A 20,636-nucleotide genomic window follows, 5' to 3' on the forward strand; every position below is an offset into this window, starting at 1 on the left:
TGCCCTTAAAGAAATTCATCTTATTGCCTGAAAAGGGGATGTAGGAGCTGGAAACCAGACAGTGCCTGAAAGACACTGTGTAACACAATAAAGGACAATTATTTCCAATCTTATTTCAAAAGTGGGCTATGAAGTTAAGAATAACACAACTGCTTAATGGACATGAGAAGTAAAGACTGAACAATTAGAAAAGTTTACAGAAATACCAGACTTACAAAAAAAACAGTCCCTGGGACCATGTAGTTCTACAGTTTCTGAGACCATTATTCATACAGCAAATTTGCTGGCATTAACACTGCTGGAAGTTTTCTTGACAGTGCTGTATCTGACACCTGCAGCTTCCAGTATGCAGTATTTTAAGATGGTACTTTCTATCTTTCTATGATTTAACCAACACAAGAGGTGTGTCCAGTCTTTCCATACAAAAGTCTCAAAAAAAGGCTTATCCAGATGAGAATTTGAATTTATTAAATGCATATTTCTTACCATTGATAGTGCAGCTCCAGATAAGAATTATTCTTGTTGCAAGATACTGTAGCATAAGTTATTGGGTACCTTGGGAGAACTCAAGTATCTCCTATTAGGTGAGTGCTCAAAAAACAACGTGGCACTTTCATTAACATAAGAGAAAAATGCAAACTGTAGCCAAATCTAATTAAGTGGTATTCTTCATTGACTAAAAGAAGGTGGTTTTGGTCTTTAGAGTAAAAGTTTTCTGTCAACAATACATTCTTGGGAAGTAAATAAGCACTTGCAGTTCAAAACAATTTACACAGACAGGAAGGTTAAGTAGAGAAAGCATCAAGTTCAAACATTAGGAGTTTTATATGTGGTAACTTGAATAGCACAGGTCACTCAGAAACATTGTGTTTTACAAACAGTCTCACAATTGCCTTTTTAATACTTAAAAACACAGAAGTCACTAGTAATCATGAGAGCGCAAAAAAGCACCCAAGAATGTCTCATAATTTAAGTGATATGACTTTTACTTTGTTCACATTTCAGTCCTTAATTCCTAGATTCCTTTCCTTCTTTAAGATGGGCACAAAGTATTTGTACTTCTGGTCCCAAAGAACAGTTAGATTAGTTGAAGCAGAAAACTAACTAAGGCTCCATAACACCACAGAGATCATCCACTTTTTTTCAACTATTCAGATGTCTTGAAAAGACAGTGTAATCATAGAAAAGTTAAAATAAACTGTTTACAGGACAAATAACATCAGAATCTCAGTGCTCTGTTGCCTGTACATAAAAATAAATGTACAGACAAGCTTAATTTATTGGGGGCGAGGGAGAAGAGGGAATAAAGCACTATAGAAGGCAGTCAAAACCACCCCGAGTTTCAAAAGCCTTTAGGCTAATTCAAAATACAATTTTCCAAAGGGGGGGGAAAACCCAAAAACATAAACAAAGCATGAATGGGTTTGTTCTCTGCTACTCTGAGAGCTGGTTCTGCACAAATAATATATAAAGATCTTTCTTGCAAATATATCAGAGTAGTCTGTAGTTGTTACAGAACACACAGAAGATGAAAACGTCCTCCCAGCAAGGAGCCAGTGCTTGCACATGCCTTCCAGTTCCAGGTATGCTACACCATATTCATGGAAAATGCAAGTAAAGGTCTCTAAAATGGTCTTTTCAGAGAATTTTCTCCAAGAACTTGGTTTTCCTGGTGCTGTTTGCTCCAAACACGACCATTTAATAGGGGCTGTAGGGAGGCAGGTCACACCAAGCTAAACAGAAGGTGGTTTGGTTCATTAAAGGTGGTCAAGGCAATCCTGGATGTAACAAATTCGCTTTGTTATGATTTATTATAAAATGCAGCAAATCACGCTGAAATAAATGATACAAAGAAGAATCTGTTCTGAAGAAATACAGAACAGAGATAAAAGGGGGTGCAAGTCTTCTCACTCCAGGCACTTCCTCGACTGTGCACAGCCCTACAAGTTACACAGTTTATATATTCTGCACAGAATACGGTAAAATTGAAGCAATTACAAATCCTTGTATATTTAAATGGAAAAAAACTCCCAAAAAACCAAAAACAAACAAACAAAAAACTAAGGAGAAATTCTTTCCCATATGGGTTAGTATTAATACTGAAAAAGGAATATGGGCATGGACTTGATGTCAGTAGTACTAAGGAGTTCTAAGAAAGGACACATTTAGGTGTGTTTGTGGTATCCTGCAAATCTTACAAATCTACATTTCACAGCAAGCAGATGTAAATAAGCCTTTTTTCCTTAGAAAGGTCAAGGTTTCAGTGTAAGAAACAGAAAATCTTCAAGTTTATTACTACAAAACATCTAATCCATTATAAAGTGACTAAAGATCACTGCCAAAGATTCATCCAGTTTGTAACTATGCTACTAAAATAGTGCTTTCTTTGGTAAAGTTATACAACAAACAGGAATATCTTACAGCAGAATATGTAAGATTTATGAGTATTTTCTGTTCCTGCATGAGAGAAAATCCTGCCAATGTTGAGCAGAATAAAATAAGGCAGAAAGATGTAAGGACCTTAGAGGTTTCAAAAAATGCACTCATGCATTCAGGGATACTCTAAACTTCTAAAATTCTAATTTGGGGAGTGGAATTCTGTGTTTCAAACAATACAACTAGAGACTGATCCAGAAGGACACACTCTACACAGCAATTTACAGTAAACTGGATACATCAGTTCAGACACTTAATCACTCCTTGCCATCTCTGAATAAATCAATTCACACTCATTAGAATTTCTTCTACTGAAAATTAGAAATACACCACTTTGAATTGGTTTTGAACCAATTTGCCGATGACAACGAAGATGAAAATTGCACACCTTCACAGACAAAAAAGAGTTACTAAAATCCTGACACTTGCTAGGAATGCCAAAACATGGTTGCTCTCTTGTCATTTAGCTATATGTGTTCCCAGCTTGTGCAGGAATGCACCTCAGTCCCAAAAGTAACGTGTGACACCAATCCTGGTCAGAAAGGCGAGGCATGAAATCATCCACAGCCACCACCATCAGTGACCACGAGCTCTGTCACCTGAACTTGGGACACCCTGTGTGTACAAAGCAAGCCCAAAGCACAACCCATCACATCCCACTTGTACTGATCGTTTCCAGGGTAACAAATTTGCTCTACCAAAATATGCATTCAAAATCCAGGGTGGGAAAAAGGAAATGAAAATATTTCTTAGGTAACCCAGGTGCACCAATAAACTGCATGTGTTGTCTCAGCTCATCTCTGACTTCGAGATTTTGAGTTCCTCTGTCTTTGAGAGTATTTGATAGCCAAGACCTTGCATAGTCTTTGAAAGATTTAGTTTTGTTCTTTGAGGGCAAGAGGGTGTAGGTTTTTTTCCATTCAGTTATTTTTAAAACTATAGCAGCATAAATGAGGTCATAAAGTCACAGTGAACATGCTAAAATAAAATGCCCAAGTGCTCTTCCTTACAATAATTCTAGAATGCTGCGATGTCACAGACTAAACAATCCCAAGTGCTTGCTCCTGTAGTGACTTCAGTACTAGTTCTGGAACACCAAAAAACCCACCCTATTTGACACTCTAATCTAATTCAGGTAAGCCTCAGTTTCTTCTGACAGACAAAGAAATGAGCTAATAGCAATTGAAATTAAAGTTCCTATTTCTTAGTAAACCTCTCTGTAGTTACTCTCTGCTTTCTCCATTAAAGAAAAGAGTTTTAAATGCAAAATCTGTCTGTTAAAGGTTTGGTTTCAAGCTGGCTGGTTTTGATCTGTGAACTTCCTTTGCAGCACAACAGAACACTGAAATCCTGCTCTTCCTCACTGTTTAAACTGGAATACTATACCACCCAGCTATGAACTACTTTGCTAATTTTACAGAATAACACAGTAAGGAAAGCAAAATTTGTGAATCTAAATATATATATTTTAAAATACCAAAATTCTGGTTTAATACTTCTGCAAATACTGACCATTAGTTAGAAAAAAGGTAGCAAGTTCTGCCACAGGTGACAGACAATAGCAGTCAATTAATATGAATGAATTATTCAAGTTCTCTACCTGTCAATTTAAACTGCTAATGAGAATAAGATGGTTTTAAGAATAATCAGTTCTGACATTTCTTGGATTCTTTCCAAAATGATGCAATAATATTTAAAGTTACTATGCATTTAATAGTTACCTCTTCCATCTAAGTATCACACCCATTTCAGTAAGAGTGTTTGTTTCCATTTTTGTTGTAAATACTACTAAATCTATCTTTAAAATAAGAGAAAGTTACTAAACACTGCACATTTCCACACTACAGCCACAAAATAAAGCCACAAAGGCAGCAAAGTAGGACTATTTTTCATACTTGTTAAAAACCTTGTTGCTTTTTTTAAAGGTACACAGAGGCAAAGGCAGTAAAATTGCCCTTTAACCTTGATGTGTTTTGGGATTTTTCAAAATGCTACAGTAGCAAATGTAAGGATTGAGTATTACAACTAGAAATAATCACACAGACAGAAACTATCACAAAGTTGATGCTGCTATCTATTCCTAATACATCCTTCTACCCACAACTTCATCGAGCGCACAAGATATTTCAAGATCAGAGCACAAAGCTTATCTCCTTTTTAAAGGCTGGTATGTAAAGCAGCACCAGCCTTCCTGGGGTAAGATAAAACCTTCAAATGTGGCATGCACGGAGACCAAAGACCAAAGAAAAGTCAAGCAGAACAAAGCAATTACCAAGGTGGAATTCTGCCAGCAGAGAGTTTTCCCTTCTGCCCTTCACATAACAATCTATTTGCAACCGAAACTGGATTCTTGATTCCTGAAAAGTTAGCAAAAAATGGGAACAAAACATTAAAATATTTTTCCACAGAGCACTGCAGTGTTCATTTTGGCAATGGAAGTCAGATTCTTTTAATTTCCAAGGGTTTGTCAAGCCATTAAGAGACACCTTATGTTATGTTTCAATGTAGTAACTACCTTCTCAGTTTTTCCCTCACATCCTGTCAGTAGTGACAAAGCCTTCCAGTCAACACCTCCCCCACATTTATTTTAAAAAAAAAAAGAACCACACTGAAATAGTAGGAGTGATCTCCCACCACAGAAATCTCAAGTTAAATCTATTGTATTCTAAAGGCTAAAGATGTTTTATGGGCATTAATTTTTCAAGATGGAAAGAGTTTGCATTTGGACCAATCAGGCCAGAACAGGGATTATAGGATTCAGGCTTAGCTTTCTCTCACTCCCTCATTTCCTCCTTCCCCATGGTTGGAAGGATACATTTTTTAACAAACAGGCCTTGAAACACTTAATTTTACTATTTATTTTAGATTTATATCTACATGAGGAAGTTATTACCACAGTTTAGAACTATTCTAGGATAAAGAACAAAGCTTGAAAACTTGTCAGAAAAGCTATTCAAAAGTAACAGCTAAGATTGTTCATGTACTTCAGCAAAACCTCAACAATCCCTATTTGGGACTGTATATCTATATTTGTTTTGTACTGAAAGCTAAAACTAGACAAAAAAAGAGAAACACACTAGTTCTCAGATTAAATAAGTCCCATATGCAAATAAATGATTGAATTATATACCAGTAACTTCTTTGAGAAGGCTGAGAACAAAAACAAATACAAATGCCTGTAATATTTTTTAACAATTGAATTTTATTATGAAGTTATCGTTCTACAAATTCATCTCAGCAAACTCAGCCCCATTGTGAATATTGTGTGGTATCATATAACTGTTCTGCACCAAAGGATTCTCAGTGAACTAATAAGCCAACATGTTACATAAAGCAAATTAACACGAATCAGCATTTTAGGGGCCAGGAATGCCTCTCCATTTTCTAAAAGGCTAGAATTTATTTAAACAGGGTAAAATTTACCATGTGTCCCCTCCTTCAAAACAGTAACAAAAAAGAACAAAACCCATCTTTGCACCTAAATCAGTATTTAGCTTTATAATACATAGTTAACATACCACTCAGTGCTCCAACTGCTCCAAAATTTAATGACTTTCCATCCATTATACTGGCATCACATTCTATCTCACCCAGAAGGTTTAGGTTAGATCCCAATCCTGCATTTGTGAAAGGAGAATCCTAAAAATAAGAACGAAACATTGTAAGGCCACAGCCATAACAGACTAGATTGATCAAAACCTCTGTATAATTGATCTGAAAACACTGGTCATGGTGCAGGGCATTTTCTTATTTTAGCAGTTTGATCTTCCACAACGAAAACAAGGGCACTTTGAACAGAGCATCTGAAATTACTGCAATGGATATCTCTCACCCGCTACAGGGTATAATAACACTAATATAAAAACCAGTCACCCAACAATTTATGATCATTTCTATTCAAGCAAAAGCCTTACAATCATTCAATATTTAATTAATTAATGAATTAATCTAATAATCACTGCACAGACCACAGTGTACCTTTCAGCCTCCCAAGTATGACACTGCTGTAAAACAGAACTGTACTTTTTCTGAACATCCTAACCTATGACTGCAGCTCTGCAAGCAGAAGTGAAGAAATGGCATCACTAATAAACCACTCTAAAATTTCTATTTGACCATCAGCATAAGGACAGTCACTACTGTGGTCTGGAAGTTTCTCGACTGAAAACCAAGATTTATTTCATGGCAAGTACGGAACAACATTTAGCAGCATCATAAACCTAACTCCTCTTTTATTAGCACCTTCTGTGGCTTTTAACAAACCCAAGGTTCTCAAACAATAAAAGTTCTGCATGCTAGAATTACACCCCATTTTCACCCACCCATTTCATCAGAACATCCCCATGACTTTAAAACCACAAAATTTCCAAGTAGCACACTTCAAAAGTCTCACTGCCAGTTCAGTATAATCCCCCAGCTCAACATAATCCCCTCTTTCTAGATGCAAGCACAAAAGGAATACAGGACAAAGAAAACAACCAAACAGTACAGTTTCAGAGAGATGCTGCAGGCTTTCAGTTTTCACTTGTTTAAATTACAACCAGTGTAAAAACCTGATGCGATAAAGAGTTGTCTAGACCACAAGTGAACATGTCAGTGAAATGAGATGGTCATACTTCTACAGTACACGTAATAAAGGCTGAATCAGGAAACAAATTACTGGAAACAGCTCAAAGTTCTGTCTTAAGTGTTAAGGGAACTGGTTTGGTTTTGTACATACTGATTTGCAACAAATTCAAAGGAACAAAAGAGAGAGGAGCACACAGAAATGAAAAATAAATCTGATGTCAGCTAGCTTTTGTTAACTTTCAAATGAGCAAGTAGTGAGTAAATTCAAAATCTGTTTTGCAAGATGCTGATTCTAATTTACAGAGACATTTTAAGATTTCTTAGCGTTTGAGTCACTAAAATGCTACCTTCCTGAAGAATCATGAGCACATAATAGATAATACATAATCATGAAACTCCTTTATTTTCTGCTTTTTCCTTCTGAAGCAGCATAAGATTTTATTCCACTTTATCCCATCCTATTTTAATCCACAACAGTTCTTCCAATTCACTGCGTATATTCATTCTGTTGTTCATTTTGACAGCAAAGCCTCACAGCAAATGAATAAATTTGAAAAGATTTTAGGATAATGAAACATTTGCAGTTAAGCGTGGCACAAATAACTTTCCCTAAAAGGGGAAGGGAGGGGGAGAATATGTTTAAAAAAAAAAAAAAAGATGGCCTAGAAAAGGCAGAAAACTCCGAGTAGCCACTGGCTTAACTGACTTCATTGCTCCCCAGGCTCCACAAGTACGAAGAAAATTAAGTTGGTGAAGTTTAGGAAAAAAGGAGCAGAGAAGTGATGGAAGGAATTGAAAGTGAATGGTGAATGGTACTTGGAGGATACAGCAAAACCAGGAATGCTCAGGATGAACAATGCTTCTCCAAGTTCCTGGCCCCGGGGTAATCAGAGTGCAAAGACCTGTGAGCCTGGAGACAAATCCCTAATGTTCTGTTCCAAAGACATTCACTCAGGGTGTTACACTCAAGAACATCAGCAAGGGGAAGAACTTTGTGCTCCACAGATTCGCCACAAAGCAGAGACAGCTGTTATTTTAGAGCAGATGTCATGGACAAATAAGGGGAATAAGAAGGACCCATGAGAGAAGAAGTTTAAATAAAGGTCCAGAATCTTCTGCAGTCAAGACACAAAGCTCTCTACCAGCTGATAAAGGTAATAATCAAAAGAGAGTAGGGAAAAAATACAGGATATGGAATGGTACTAGTTCACTTTATGTCTCAAGATCTAGATGTGCTTCGACACCTTGGCACAGCACCTTCACTGGCACAAAACCAAGAGATACTTTACTCAGAGGATCTCAAGACAAAAGGAATGCCATCTGTTTCTCCCTACAGAATATTTACCAGAATACTACAGAATTTTTAATAAATAACAATTCTACATCAAACTGAGATGTCTCTTTGGTGGCATAACTCTCACATTAGGACTCAAAAGGAATCTTACCAGTACAGTCACAACATGAGTAACTTCTCCAGTGAAAAGAAACAAAGACCAAATTCCAAGCACCTGTTCAAAATTTCTGTGAGTTTCACTTAGCTTTACAATCAGACTGCACTCAAGACAGTCTCAGAATTGCCCAGAGGAAGGTGGTCTAACTTCACACATCTGAAAGGCAATCTGAAAACAGCTTTAAAAGTGCAGGAGCTGGGTGTGAACCCAGGGAATTTCTGATATCTACCTGAGTGTCTCTGAGATGAGATAAAAGCCTTTGAAACGAGGTAGGAAAAAACCTTTATAAAAAATGGAAACAAATTCACACCTACTTCTATGAATAGGCAAGGACATGAAATACACCACAAAAATACAAATCTCTTTTTGAAAATATGAATCTCTGCAAAGTCTGACCAAAAGATTTCAAGACTCTGATATACAAATGGAGGAATACAACTTATGAACTTATGAAAATTAAGGTGTATTTTGAAATGAAAATTCAAAACCTTTAAGGAATGTAGAAACATTAAAAGAGAAGCATGAAGGCTTTCAAAGAGGGAAGAAACAAACTGAGCTACCTGAAGAATTCTCTTCATACCCTCAGACAGAAAAATGCAGCAGTGCAAGAACTGACTACCATAAAATCAGGAAGAACTAACTAAAGCATGTGTCCAAGAAGAGGGAGGATGGAAGAGGAGAAAAAGGTTTAATACAAAAGGTATCTTCAGGAATATACTTTTTTATTTCAAACCACAAGCAGGGATCAGCCTTTGTATTTCCAAGGAGGCTGAAAAAGAAGAGTAAGCAAACCAAGCATCAGCTTTGCATGTTAACAGCAAGCCCTGCTACCACAGAAAAAGAGGAAGAAAGAAGAGGCAAACAAATAACTATTCAAAGCATTTTAACAAAATATAAGCCTTTAATATTTTGAAAAATACTAAACTACCTGGCAATTATTCCACCACTGAAGTATCTCTAACTTACCATGTAAAGCTGTAGCAAAGGAGGTAACAGGAAGCTTTAGGATGTGAAACAGGAGTTTCATTTTCCCAAGTTACCCATCTTGCAAAAATTCAAGCTCCTGAGGGTATTGTTTTTATTTTTAGAATCCTTTTTACTTTGAGACCCATTTATAAATGTTCTGGCAGCAAACACAGGGATCCTGATGTTTCTAGCTGCAGTCAAAGCTGGAACGCTCAAAGAAGTTAATCAGTTCTAACGCTTATATCACAGCAAATAGTTAAAATGCTCTGCTTTCAATGGATTTTAAAGAACATTCCGTCCATCTTTGATACAGTTTTGTCCATGGCTTATTTGCGACTTTAAAAGCAAATTCAAAGTCTACAGGTATTTATTTTTGTACAGTAGAACTTGAAAATTTATTTTGCTGTGGGAGTTTAGTGCCAACAATCAATATTCTACATGGATGAGTCACGTCCCTTTCAATTACACCAGCTAAAATGCTTTTAAAGGACACTTTTGTCACAGATTACTGTCAGTCACTCTGCTGCAAATCATCACAGTATTGCTTTTAACCAGTATTAACAACTTCCAGTTGATTACCCATTAAAAGTTCATCTTTGGTGGCTGCCTTAATGCAACAGGGCTGCTTCTTGAAACAGAAGTCCTTGGGACTAAGATTGTATACTCAGAAATCTTAATCACTAGAAAAATAATAAATAAAGCATCAAACAAGTTCTTTTGTTGCAAAATCTTGCTTACAGTCACACAACCCCTCTGCTTGAATATAACAGGTACAGAATAACATTTGCACTGATCCACAATAACAAAAAAAAAGGCAAAATAAACTGAGCAATTTCAGCAGCAAGGAGACAGAAACCCAAAATGTGACACCCGTTTTCCCCACAGATCATATTAATTTCCAATTTAAATGATGTTCATAAAGAACATTCTAGTGAAGTCAGGTAAAAAAACAAGTGATCTACACATATATTAATCAAAGATTAGACTAAATTTAGGAAACAATTTGAAATCTTCGTCAGTTCCTGTCTCCAGTACCTGATCAGTACTTTGTGAAGTGCTCAATAGTCAAAGAAAAGCTTGGATTTGGACATTTTTCTCACAACCACACATACAGGCAAATCAGCACGTGGTTTTGCTGAGAACAGCAAGTTTCAAGCAGGGTGTGTGGAGGGAGACCTCAACTATCCCCCCCAAAAAGCTGCCCAAATAATCCCTCTGTGTCTCAAGAGAAACTCAGACTTCATATGGTGGCTGACAGCAAGAGTGCAGAAATCAATGGTACTGCAATAATATCTTTGTAGAAGCACATGGTGTAAATGATGAGTCTCAAGAAGTACCTTGTCCAGACCCTTTTTATTACCAAAAACTGAAAGAGGTAAAATGTTCAATTGTTTCTTTGCAATGGCAGTGTTCACAAACTGGAAAACATGAACAGCCTTTAATCAACTTATCAAATGCAGCTGATGCTTATGAAGAACAGCCCAGTCATTTTAACAGTATTCTGGGTCAGTCTTGTTACTTTGCAAAAGAAATGCACCTTTTCTCTAGTTAACTATCACCAATATTATCTCAATCACAGAAAACCCCTTCACTTGAGATTCACACAGTCCAACAAAGAAAGGCTGTTCCTTCTCCACTTAGAGCCTGAAAAATAAAACAAAACACAGACAGCATACCACAAGCAAACTGTCAGCTTGCTCATAAAAGATCAAGAGCAAATCTTGAGCCCCAACAAGTCTTTGAAGTGATGCCTCTTGGATTAGCTGAGATTCTGTGTAATGGGGGTTGTGTAATTGAGCGGAACTGAGGAAAGAAATTCATCTTCTGTGAGACTTCCACAAAAAGAGATTTGTGCCTTGCAAAGACTACACATTTTTGGAATACAGCATTCAAAGCCCGAGAGAACTGTAAAAGTGATTAAATATTTCAGATAAAGTCACAGCAATGTGTTCTACAGAAACCAAAATATCCAGAAGTTACACACAGTGCTTTACAATGGGATCTGTTATCAGGTTATGCAAACTTCTGTTGTTCTGTATCTTCATCTGTATTACAGGGACACAAGTAAACAAACAGTTTCATGCAGATTTTTTGTTATGTATTTACCAACTTAAAATGCTAAAGCACAAACAAAAGGGTGTGATAGCTCATCAACATAAACATATATTTTTACCAATAAAATTTTGTAGTTGATGAGAAAAACTATTCTGTTTGCTTTGTTGACTTGTTTTCCACAGAGCAACAGAAAAACCACCAGAACTAAACCAGAAGATGCAGCTCCAGAAACGACAAGAGATGTCTGGAGGTGATGTTCAGAATGAGGTGAGTAGATACAAACCTTTACATATTTTGGAAGCTGCTCATTTAGAAGTTTCCCATACCAGATCCAAAAGACTGCCACTGCAAATCACAGTGTTTTGAGTATAAATTTGATTTTTCCTCGATGTAACTCCATAGCCACATACTTTAACCTAAAAGAAGCCCAAATCCCAAACCCAATATTCTCTATTCCAGTAACAGACAGAACAACCCCCAATTAAGAGGTTATATAAATCAACGAATAAATGAAAGCAAATAATTACATTAATGACAGCAATACAACCTGAACAAAATAACATTTAACTTCAAAAAGGAAAAAAAAATAGGGCTTGTACAACAGCATATATAAAAGTACTACCAAAGACAATTATAAAACCGGAAACTGGAATGATGGCAGGCATCAGAACAATACCAACAAGACAGATAAGGAGAAAAAGCTTTCTGATTGCAGTAATTTCATAAAAAGTTTTTAATTTCATCTTAAAGCCGTAACTTCTTCCACAGATGTTACTTCAGAGTATTTAAATCTACTAAAGTAAAAGTCTCCTGGGGATAACAAAAACAGATCAAATATTTACCCCAGGCACAGCTGCAAAGAGATACAGAACTGTTGGGTTAAGCTTCTTAAAATATGTTTTCTTCTGTGTAGCTCAGGAACACGATAAAAATCACAACCCAAAGTGAGTTTTTGTTTTTGTTTTCCACTGAGGGAACTGACACACAAAACAGCCTTGTGGAGGAACAGCAGCCTCAGTCAGCTTAGGGAAGTGCACTGGAAATAATTCCACTGAAGATATCCCTGATTTCCCTGGGTTATATTCTAATGTGTGAGATAACACATGAAAACAGGTTTGAAGAGCTCAGTGCAGACCAGCAGTGGTGCTGAAAGCCAAGAACCTTGCCAAGGGAACAGTGTGACTGCAGCCCTGGCTCCCAGGCAGCATGTCTAACACATACTAAAGTGTGTGCTCACTGCCTGCCTCACACCAGCCCCACCAAGGACACTCATGAACACTTTCCCAACACACGTGTAAGCAAATCCACTGCTAATCCTCTTGGAATACTACCAGGAATTCCAAACCCAGGAAATTATTTTTACAGCACAACACTTACCTTGCCTTCCTCCTTTGCTAATAAAGTTGGAGGGGAAGAAGCAATTACTGCTTACAGAAGAGGAATACCTGTTTCCATCATTACTGTCCTGAGGGATTAGTGGACCTGGGACAATAACCAAACTGCCCTATTTATATCCCAGAAATGTTTAGCTTTACTCACTTCCACATTATTTCACTGGGACCTTCACTGAAGTCAGATGCCATAAAAATCTCACCACTCCAAAAAGACACTTTGCCAAAAACCTCCCATACAGCTGCTCATCAAGACTTTCTATCTTAATTAACAAGTGCCATTTTGAAATAAAAGCATTACTTGTCCTATTCCTCTGCACATATTTTGTCATTAAAATCAGAACCAGTAGGATGATTTTTCTTCCCTTTCTAAGAAGCAGAGCCAGAACTGTCCATCTGTAGCTCAGTAAGTCAGAAATAAAGTTCCCTACAAAGTGTTAAATAATTCTTTAATAACTGCATTTATTTTTAAAGAGTAAAGACTATCTAAGATGACAATCAAATTGCACCAACTAGACAACTTTTATTCAGTTTGCATTTTTAGAAATTATTTAAATACATTTACTCCAAAACACAGTGGAAAAGCAAAATATAAAATTAGTGCAGCATAAAAGTGGAAATCTCAGTAAATTTCCCACTTAACACCTTCCTACAGAAAAATCTGGCAATGCACCCATGGGACTTATTTACTACTAGTCAGAAATTCATACCTCTAATTCTATAAGTGCTGCAGTCACTGCATCTGTGGCAAGAGCACCAGCCTGGAGCTTTTCAATTGCCTGTAAAACAGAATTTTCAGTTGATGATTAAGGAATTCTAATTTTCTATGACTGAGCCTTACATTTTCCCAGTCTTGTACAAAACAAAATCTTCACCAAATTAGCTTAAAACATAAGAGGGCATAAAAAAAACAAGAGGCACTGGAAATAAGTCAGTATGAACCATGTGAGGGCAGATCTGAAAGTTGGATTGTACTACCCTGACACTGAGACATTGCATTTAGTAGTAGAATCCTGCATGGTCAAATTTATACGAAAATAACTTTTTATATTATATATAAGTCCTCAAACACTTGATGCTTCAGCCAACAAGTTTCAAATTTTCCTTCCAAGGCTCAACAAAAATTCCTAGTACCATTTATTGCAATTACAGTCAAACTGAAGAAAATTAACAAGCTCATCTAAAAGCCAAAACACACGAACAAATCAAATAAGACAATGTTATCTTCAAATTACAGACACACACAACAATGAACTTCTAATAGTATTTTAAGATCCATTTTGGACAAGACATGACAGTCAAGTTCCCTCAGGGAACCCCAGGAAACAACTATGGCTTCATCTTCAGCTGCAAGACCTGCAACTGTTTGTTCTTCACAGAAATTATTTATGTTGGCTACTCAGCTTAAGGAGCCACACAGAATTTCAAATTACACTTAAATTCAACAGCATTTTCTCACATAATTAGCTGGAAAATGACTTTCACCAGGGCTAATGCACAACTTTAACGAAGCCAGTGCTATGTCTGGGTGATTTGTGAGGCTTCCCATTACAAAATTAGATTGGTATTAGGATTGAGCAACAGAACTGTAATACAAAGTGATAATTATCAGAGGCCAGTTCTGAGACTCTTCTAAAGAGTCTGCCAAGCTCCCAGCTCCTGCTCCCTGGAGAAAGCTAAAGACATTAAAAATTTTGGAGAGAGGTCTTCCAGCTACTCATTCAACACGTAGTACACAGGGCTTTGCCAGCTCCAAACCTAAACTCTTGGAAGAGATTAAAAAATACTGGCTTCAATGGAAATGGAAATCTTGTCCTTTCTCCCTTCCAGCTTTGATATTTTTTTGTTTTGTTTTTCCTGTTTCTACCTCCTTTCCTATTAAGATGTTAAGAGCTATCAAGAAGAAAGTAATTCTAGGAACTCCTGCATTTATGGAGCAACCTGGATGCTGGAGTTTAAATAAATTCCAAAAAGAGTGGACATGGATGATATCCAAGCACAGATACCATATTTAGCTCCAGAGGCTACTAGAGGCTCAGGAATACTGCAGGAAGCTGTAGGACATACCTTCTGACAGGCTCTTTTGCACACATGCTTGTACTCTTTAGCTTTGGATTCGGAATGATAACCTGCACCTACAGTTAAGGAAAAAGATAAAACTGTTAAATTACCTGTCAAACTGCAGCCTTACAGTTCACACAGGCAGGTACAGCCTTCCTTATTCTGGATTACATTGGCATTTCCCTTTTGTACCAATGATTGACAACTTTATGCATTCCAACACTGACTCAAGCACACCCAGTAAAACACAGCATACATCCAGAAACACAGAGGTATAAATCACAGCATCAAACAACCTCTTCCTGTAAACACTTTGCACGAGATTTCAGTATCACTCATTCTTGGAGTATTTCCGGCACAGCTTTTTTATTTACTTTTTCATTTTACTTAAAACCCCTGATTTTATGTTAAACTCCAATTTTCCTTTCACCACTGATGTGCAAGTTTGCAATTATCATTCTGCTCATCTTCTCATGTTCATGCTACATTTTTTAGAGCCTGTTGCTCCTGCTTTAGAACCAGGAGAGTTGCTTGAAGTAGAGATCATACAAATTTTTCATCTAATTTTGAGTCTTCATGTCTATTCCATTGCATCAAATCATTCTGCCCTATTTTGTAGCCACTGCCCCTAATTCCATACCTGAAAAACCCACTATTTGACTAAATGCAGCATCAAAAAAACAACTGCCATGACTGCACACTGATATTGAAATTCTACTTCTGTTTTACTGGTTTTTGAACTTAAAGATGTGCTTGTATTTATCTCAGCTTCACTTTTCTCACTATTAGAAACATTAGTTTTGAGAAACTCTATTAAATTAACACTACCAGTAATGTACAATATATTGAACACTTCTATCTGCTCTTAAAATAGAATACTAGGGTCATCAAATATCAACTCAGAATAAAATTGAGGGTTTGGGGTTTTTTTTTAACCTTAATAATTTTATAAAGCAAGTAGCATGTTGGTTTTTCAAATAATTTAGGCATTACCTTGCTCAGTTTCACCTCATGTCATCACACATATGGTAAAAACAAATATACAGATGTAAGCATTACTAGTATTTTTATGCTAATAGTATTTAAGAAAGAACAAATCAGAAAAGAAATTATGAGCAAGACACACTAACACATCATTTTTGCATCCGATATGGAAATATGCATCACATGTGGAAATAATAAATAGTAACTCATTTAAATATGATCAAAAATTAAATAAAATCAAAAATTGGACTTGAAAGAAAAATTTCAAAAGGGCAAAAAAAACTGAACAGCCTAAAGAGGTTGCAGAAAGCCTTAAGTAGACTGTCCTCATGGACAAGTTAGACAAGAAACAAGAAATTTAATGAAACAGCTATGTTTGACCTTTCCGTAGGGTAAAGAAACACACTGAAAGATCTCTTCCACTTTGTAGGCTTCCCATACTTAGCAGACAACTGCAGAATTTGATGTTTTATAACCATTTAAATTCAGGGATTTTCTTCGTCAAGGAGAAAAAAAAATACCATCCAGAACACCCGAATAGCCACATTTTGGCCTATGCAACTTCCAGTTAAACTCTCCACTCCCAGAGTTGCACACAAAGTTAATGTCACTTCATGAACACATCAGTAGTCCAAAGATACTATAAAATTTGTGTTGATATTTAGTTTGATATCAAAGTATGCACTGTTTTCATTCCAGCTGTTCTGCTTCCACATCTTACCTGCATGGACAAGCACAAATCCCACTCGTTTCCCTCTTTGGGTTTGCTTTGCTTCGGGCTCTTTGACCACCACTTTTACAGCTGTAACCTGAGATGACTTGGAAGGTAACACTTCTACTGAACTTATCCCCTTCTCCATGATCATACATTGGGATCACCATCTTCTATCGGGAAGGAGCACACTTCCATGCAAAAATAAACTCTGGAGGGGAATCATCCTAAAAACAAATCACGTGCGAATGTTAGACACTGATTTCAAGAGATGGATTTCACACAAATAACCTCAAAAAGAGCTTTTGGAGGAGAGGTTTGAAACACAGAGCGTGGCTCTTAAAAGAAGTTCTGCCTCTTCCCTAGCTAAAAGTATTAATGAAACTTAAAATAATCCAACTCCATGTTTCAAGCTCAAATCAACCTTTTTGCTATGATATAACGTGAACCTAATAATCTTTCTAGACACTGTAAGGAATTGCTAGTATAAGTTTTGCTTTCCATGGTGTCCTTTTAATCAACAATACAACTTATTTCTCCTCCCATCATGTCTAACTAGCACATGAGCAACCCTTTAAAATGCTATACCTTTTTCTTTCTTTTGCAGGGAATAACTGTTTATTCCTATAATGACCTCCTTCTATACTTTTATAATTCCCCACTAATTTCCAGCAGGAAAAAAAAAAGAGAAATTAACTTTTTTTAATGGCAAAGTGTTTCCAAAACAAAGCCAAATAAGCCTAAAACAGTGAAACAATGTTTGCACAGGTAAGTAGAGCCACCATGATTATTAGTGAACCACAACATGCTTAAGTCAAGCTCAAATAACTCTATTTGGTTTTGATCTTCACCCTTAAGATGTTTACAGAATGTAATGTTTAAAGAAAGCTAATTGAAACATTGTCAGCATTTCCTAGTACCTCAAACAAAAAAGTTAAAATGCAGAATGATGTATTTATCATAAGTCACCAAACAAACTCACTGTATTTACTGCTCCTCTTACCTACCACCTAATACATGTTAATCCCGACACAAAACCATTTGTCTAGTTCAGCAGGTAAAAAAAAAAACCAGGGATATTCTACATGTTGAACTAATTCAGAGAGTGAAAATGCATGCAGTGTTAATGCATGAAGGGAGAAAATCTCTAAAACATACTAAAATATGTTATATATTAAGAATTAGATGAACTTTAGGGTCCCTTCCAATCCAAGCCACTCTATGACTCTATAACTTTATATTCCAGTATGATGTGCATCACTCCTACCACCTTGAAAAGGGCTTTGTAACCCAAGAACACTGGAAAGTGAACAGGAGTGGAAAAAATGAGATGTTTTAATGCATGAGACTTAAACCACTGACTTTGCAAATGCTCTACAGCTTCCTCCAGTAATTAAACACCACCCCATTTAAAGAACCAAAACTATGCAAACAATGTTTAGCACTGGCACAGAACAAACAGGCTGGTTTACCACAACTATCCTTTTGATAACAAGAATTAGCACAGCTTTGGAGGAAGTTATTTATTTACCCTCACTTCTTCTTAAATGCTAAACATACATAAATACCTTCATACATTCATAGATTTACATTTCAGGATTAAATAAGAACTTATTGTTATAATTATATATGAACTGATACAAAATTGAAGACCACTATAATGTATAGACTCTATAGAAAGAAAAAAAGCATTTATGGACTACAACCAATTGTAATGGTCTCCTGTATAAAACTCCGTGCTAAAATAAAAGTACTAATCAGTGTATTTACTTTCTTTTTGCTAATAATAGTGAGGAAAGCTTCAGCAACCATTGCTACAGGCAATAAGTCTGTTTCCTACAAACTTCTCTTTGGCACAGACTTCAGTAAAGTGACAGGAACAAGTAAGGAATTTACACTGGAGCAAAAATGGGAGAAATAGTGTGGTGGTAAGGTAAGTAATAATTATGGGTTTGAAAATTCAGACATCACCTAAAGACTTACTAACAGCAGAACTGCAGGCTGAAAACTCTAATCAGACACTGATTTTAAGAGATTAATTTCACACAAGTAACTTCAGAAAGAACTACTGAAAGAGAGGTTTGAGCCTTTGCATAGAGGTGAGTCTGATGATGTGTCTATTTTTACCAGATGACATACAGCCAACCTATCTCAGTAATTCCCTTCAGCTCGTAACACTTCCTGCACATCACCTCGATTTGTCAAACCACTTCCATCTCAAAATATTCTTCATGTCCATTTACATTTCATTCAAAAAACTGCTGCTTCCACTTTGTGAGGTCCTGTTGGACCCATCCTTTCCCTTTCAAGATCCTTCTAGGATTTATCAGTCGGACCCATCCTATGCCTTTCAAGCTCCTTCTAGGATTTATCGGTGCTCCATCCTGGCTGTCGCACTTTCACCACTCCGTATTACACCGCTCAGTGCTCTACACCTGCCCACTACAGAAGCGCTGGAGGAATACACACTAGTCCGCCTCCCGAAGAACGGGAACCAAGGAGATTTTACCAAAGCACCCCAAGGCCGCTGTGGCACTGCAGAAGTAACTTTGGATCCCAAACACAACCCCCGCGGGTGTCCCCCCGAGGCCGCAGGGTGCCGCGCTCACGGGGCGAGGGGAGCTCCGGGCCGGGCAGATCCCGCACTCCCGCGTCCCCCATCCCGATCCCGCCGCCCGGCTCGTGACGTCACGCGGGCCCGCGGCTGTGACGTCACTCGGGGCAGCCCCCGCAGCTGCCGGCGCGCGGACCGCCCGAGCGCGAGCCCGAACCCGAGCCCGTGCGCGCGCGGCCGCCTCGCGCCGCGGCCCGTGCCCGGCGCGGGGCCCCGCGGGGAGGGCGCGCGGGAGAGGCCGCGGCGGGGGAGGCGGGAGCGGCGGGGCGGGTCGGGGCGGCCCCGCGTCCCCGCGTTCGCTCTCCCGCTCGCTCACTCACCCTGCGCCGCCGCCATCCGTCCGCTCGTTGCCCCGGTGAGCATGAGGCGGCCCGCCCCTGCCCCGCCACCATTGGGCGAGCCGCGCCCGGCGGCCGGAAAGGGCGGCCCCGCTGATCGGCGTCCCGGGGGGCGAATGGCGCGGCGGGGGCGGGGCCCGGCAGCGCGGGAATGGGGCCGGGCCCGCGGCCGCCCCCGCTCCGTCAGCGGCGGCAGCGCCGCGCACACGGCGGTGAGTACCGGGATCAGCCTCCGGACAAACCAGCCCGGCCCCACAGGGGTGTTTTGTGCCTCAGGGAGGTGGAAAGCGGCCTCCGGTTTTTCTACGGCGCGTCCCAAAGCAATATGCGTGTATATCAGTATCCATATATATAATACCAATATCCATAAATATCATACCAATATGCATATATATCAATATACATATGCACCATACCAATATACATATATATCAATATCGGCATATATCAATATCTGCATATATCAATACCCATATACAACATATCCATGCCCATATATTTTATCAATATACATATGTATCAATATACATATATATCATATCAATATGTAATATACATATATAAATGCACGTATATATATAATAGTATGCATATGTATCATAATTTTGTATCAAGCAACGTAAATATGCAATATATATCAAAACCTGTATGATACAATATGCTATATATACATACATAAATATGCAATATACATATATACCATATCATTTTACATACATATCACATCAATGTGCACTAAACATATATACATATTTCCTACTGTATACACACATATGACTTCTGATAGCTGCTCAAAGCTAAACTTATTGATTGCAAATAAATATATTTCATAGTAGACCTGTCAGGAAATTCTTGCAACTATCAGGTATTTTCCATCTTCCTGCTTCAATGGGCATTTGAGTATTGTGTGCTGCCAGAGAAATCCTAAATTCCTATTGATTTATGATAATTTGCTGTAAAGGAGACTCAGCATCATTTCCTGAGGCTGCCTTCCCAGGATAAAGGGCAGATGTATCTGAACCCCATTTCTCTGATACCTTCTCAGATGATCATTACCAT

The 20,636-nt window shown here is 37.9% G+C and overlaps 1 protein-coding gene across 6 annotated transcripts in view; it reads right to left on the reverse strand.

The window, feature by feature from the left end:
- TASP1 (taspase 1) overlaps positions 1-19,635 on the reverse strand; it is a 78,115-nt gene extending 58,480 nt beyond the window's left edge. For 3 of the 6 annotated variants that reach the window (XM_051792693.1, XM_051792689.1, XM_051792694.1), the window contains exons 1-6: positions 19,560-19,635; positions 16,635-16,852; positions 14,936-15,003; positions 13,579-13,647; positions 5,955-6,075; positions 4,709-4,793 (exon numbers count right to left, since the gene is read on the reverse strand). In XM_051792693.1, coding sequence (XP_051648653.1) covers positions 4,709-4,793; positions 5,955-6,075; positions 13,579-13,647; positions 14,936-15,003; positions 16,635-16,779 — 488 coding nt within the window. In that variant the 5' untranslated portion in view covers positions 16,780-16,852; positions 19,560-19,635. Of the gene's footprint in view, positions 1-4,708; positions 4,794-5,954; positions 6,076-13,578; positions 13,648-14,935; positions 15,004-16,634; positions 16,853-17,213; positions 18,204-19,134; positions 19,264-19,559 lie in introns of those variants that run through there. The other 3 variants (XM_051792692.1, XM_051792690.1, XM_051792695.1) reach the window with 3 other exon arrangements.
- Positions 19,636-20,636: the final 1,001 nt, after the last annotated feature.

The sequence above is a fragment of the Manacus candei genome, unplaced genomic scaffold (genome assembly GCF_025592945.1).
Source record: "Manacus candei isolate 608988 ecotype Guabito, Panama unplaced genomic scaffold, ASM2559294v1 h1tg000035l, whole genome shotgun sequence".
Taxonomy (NCBI): domain Eukaryota; kingdom Metazoa; phylum Chordata; class Aves; order Passeriformes; family Pipridae; genus Manacus; species Manacus candei.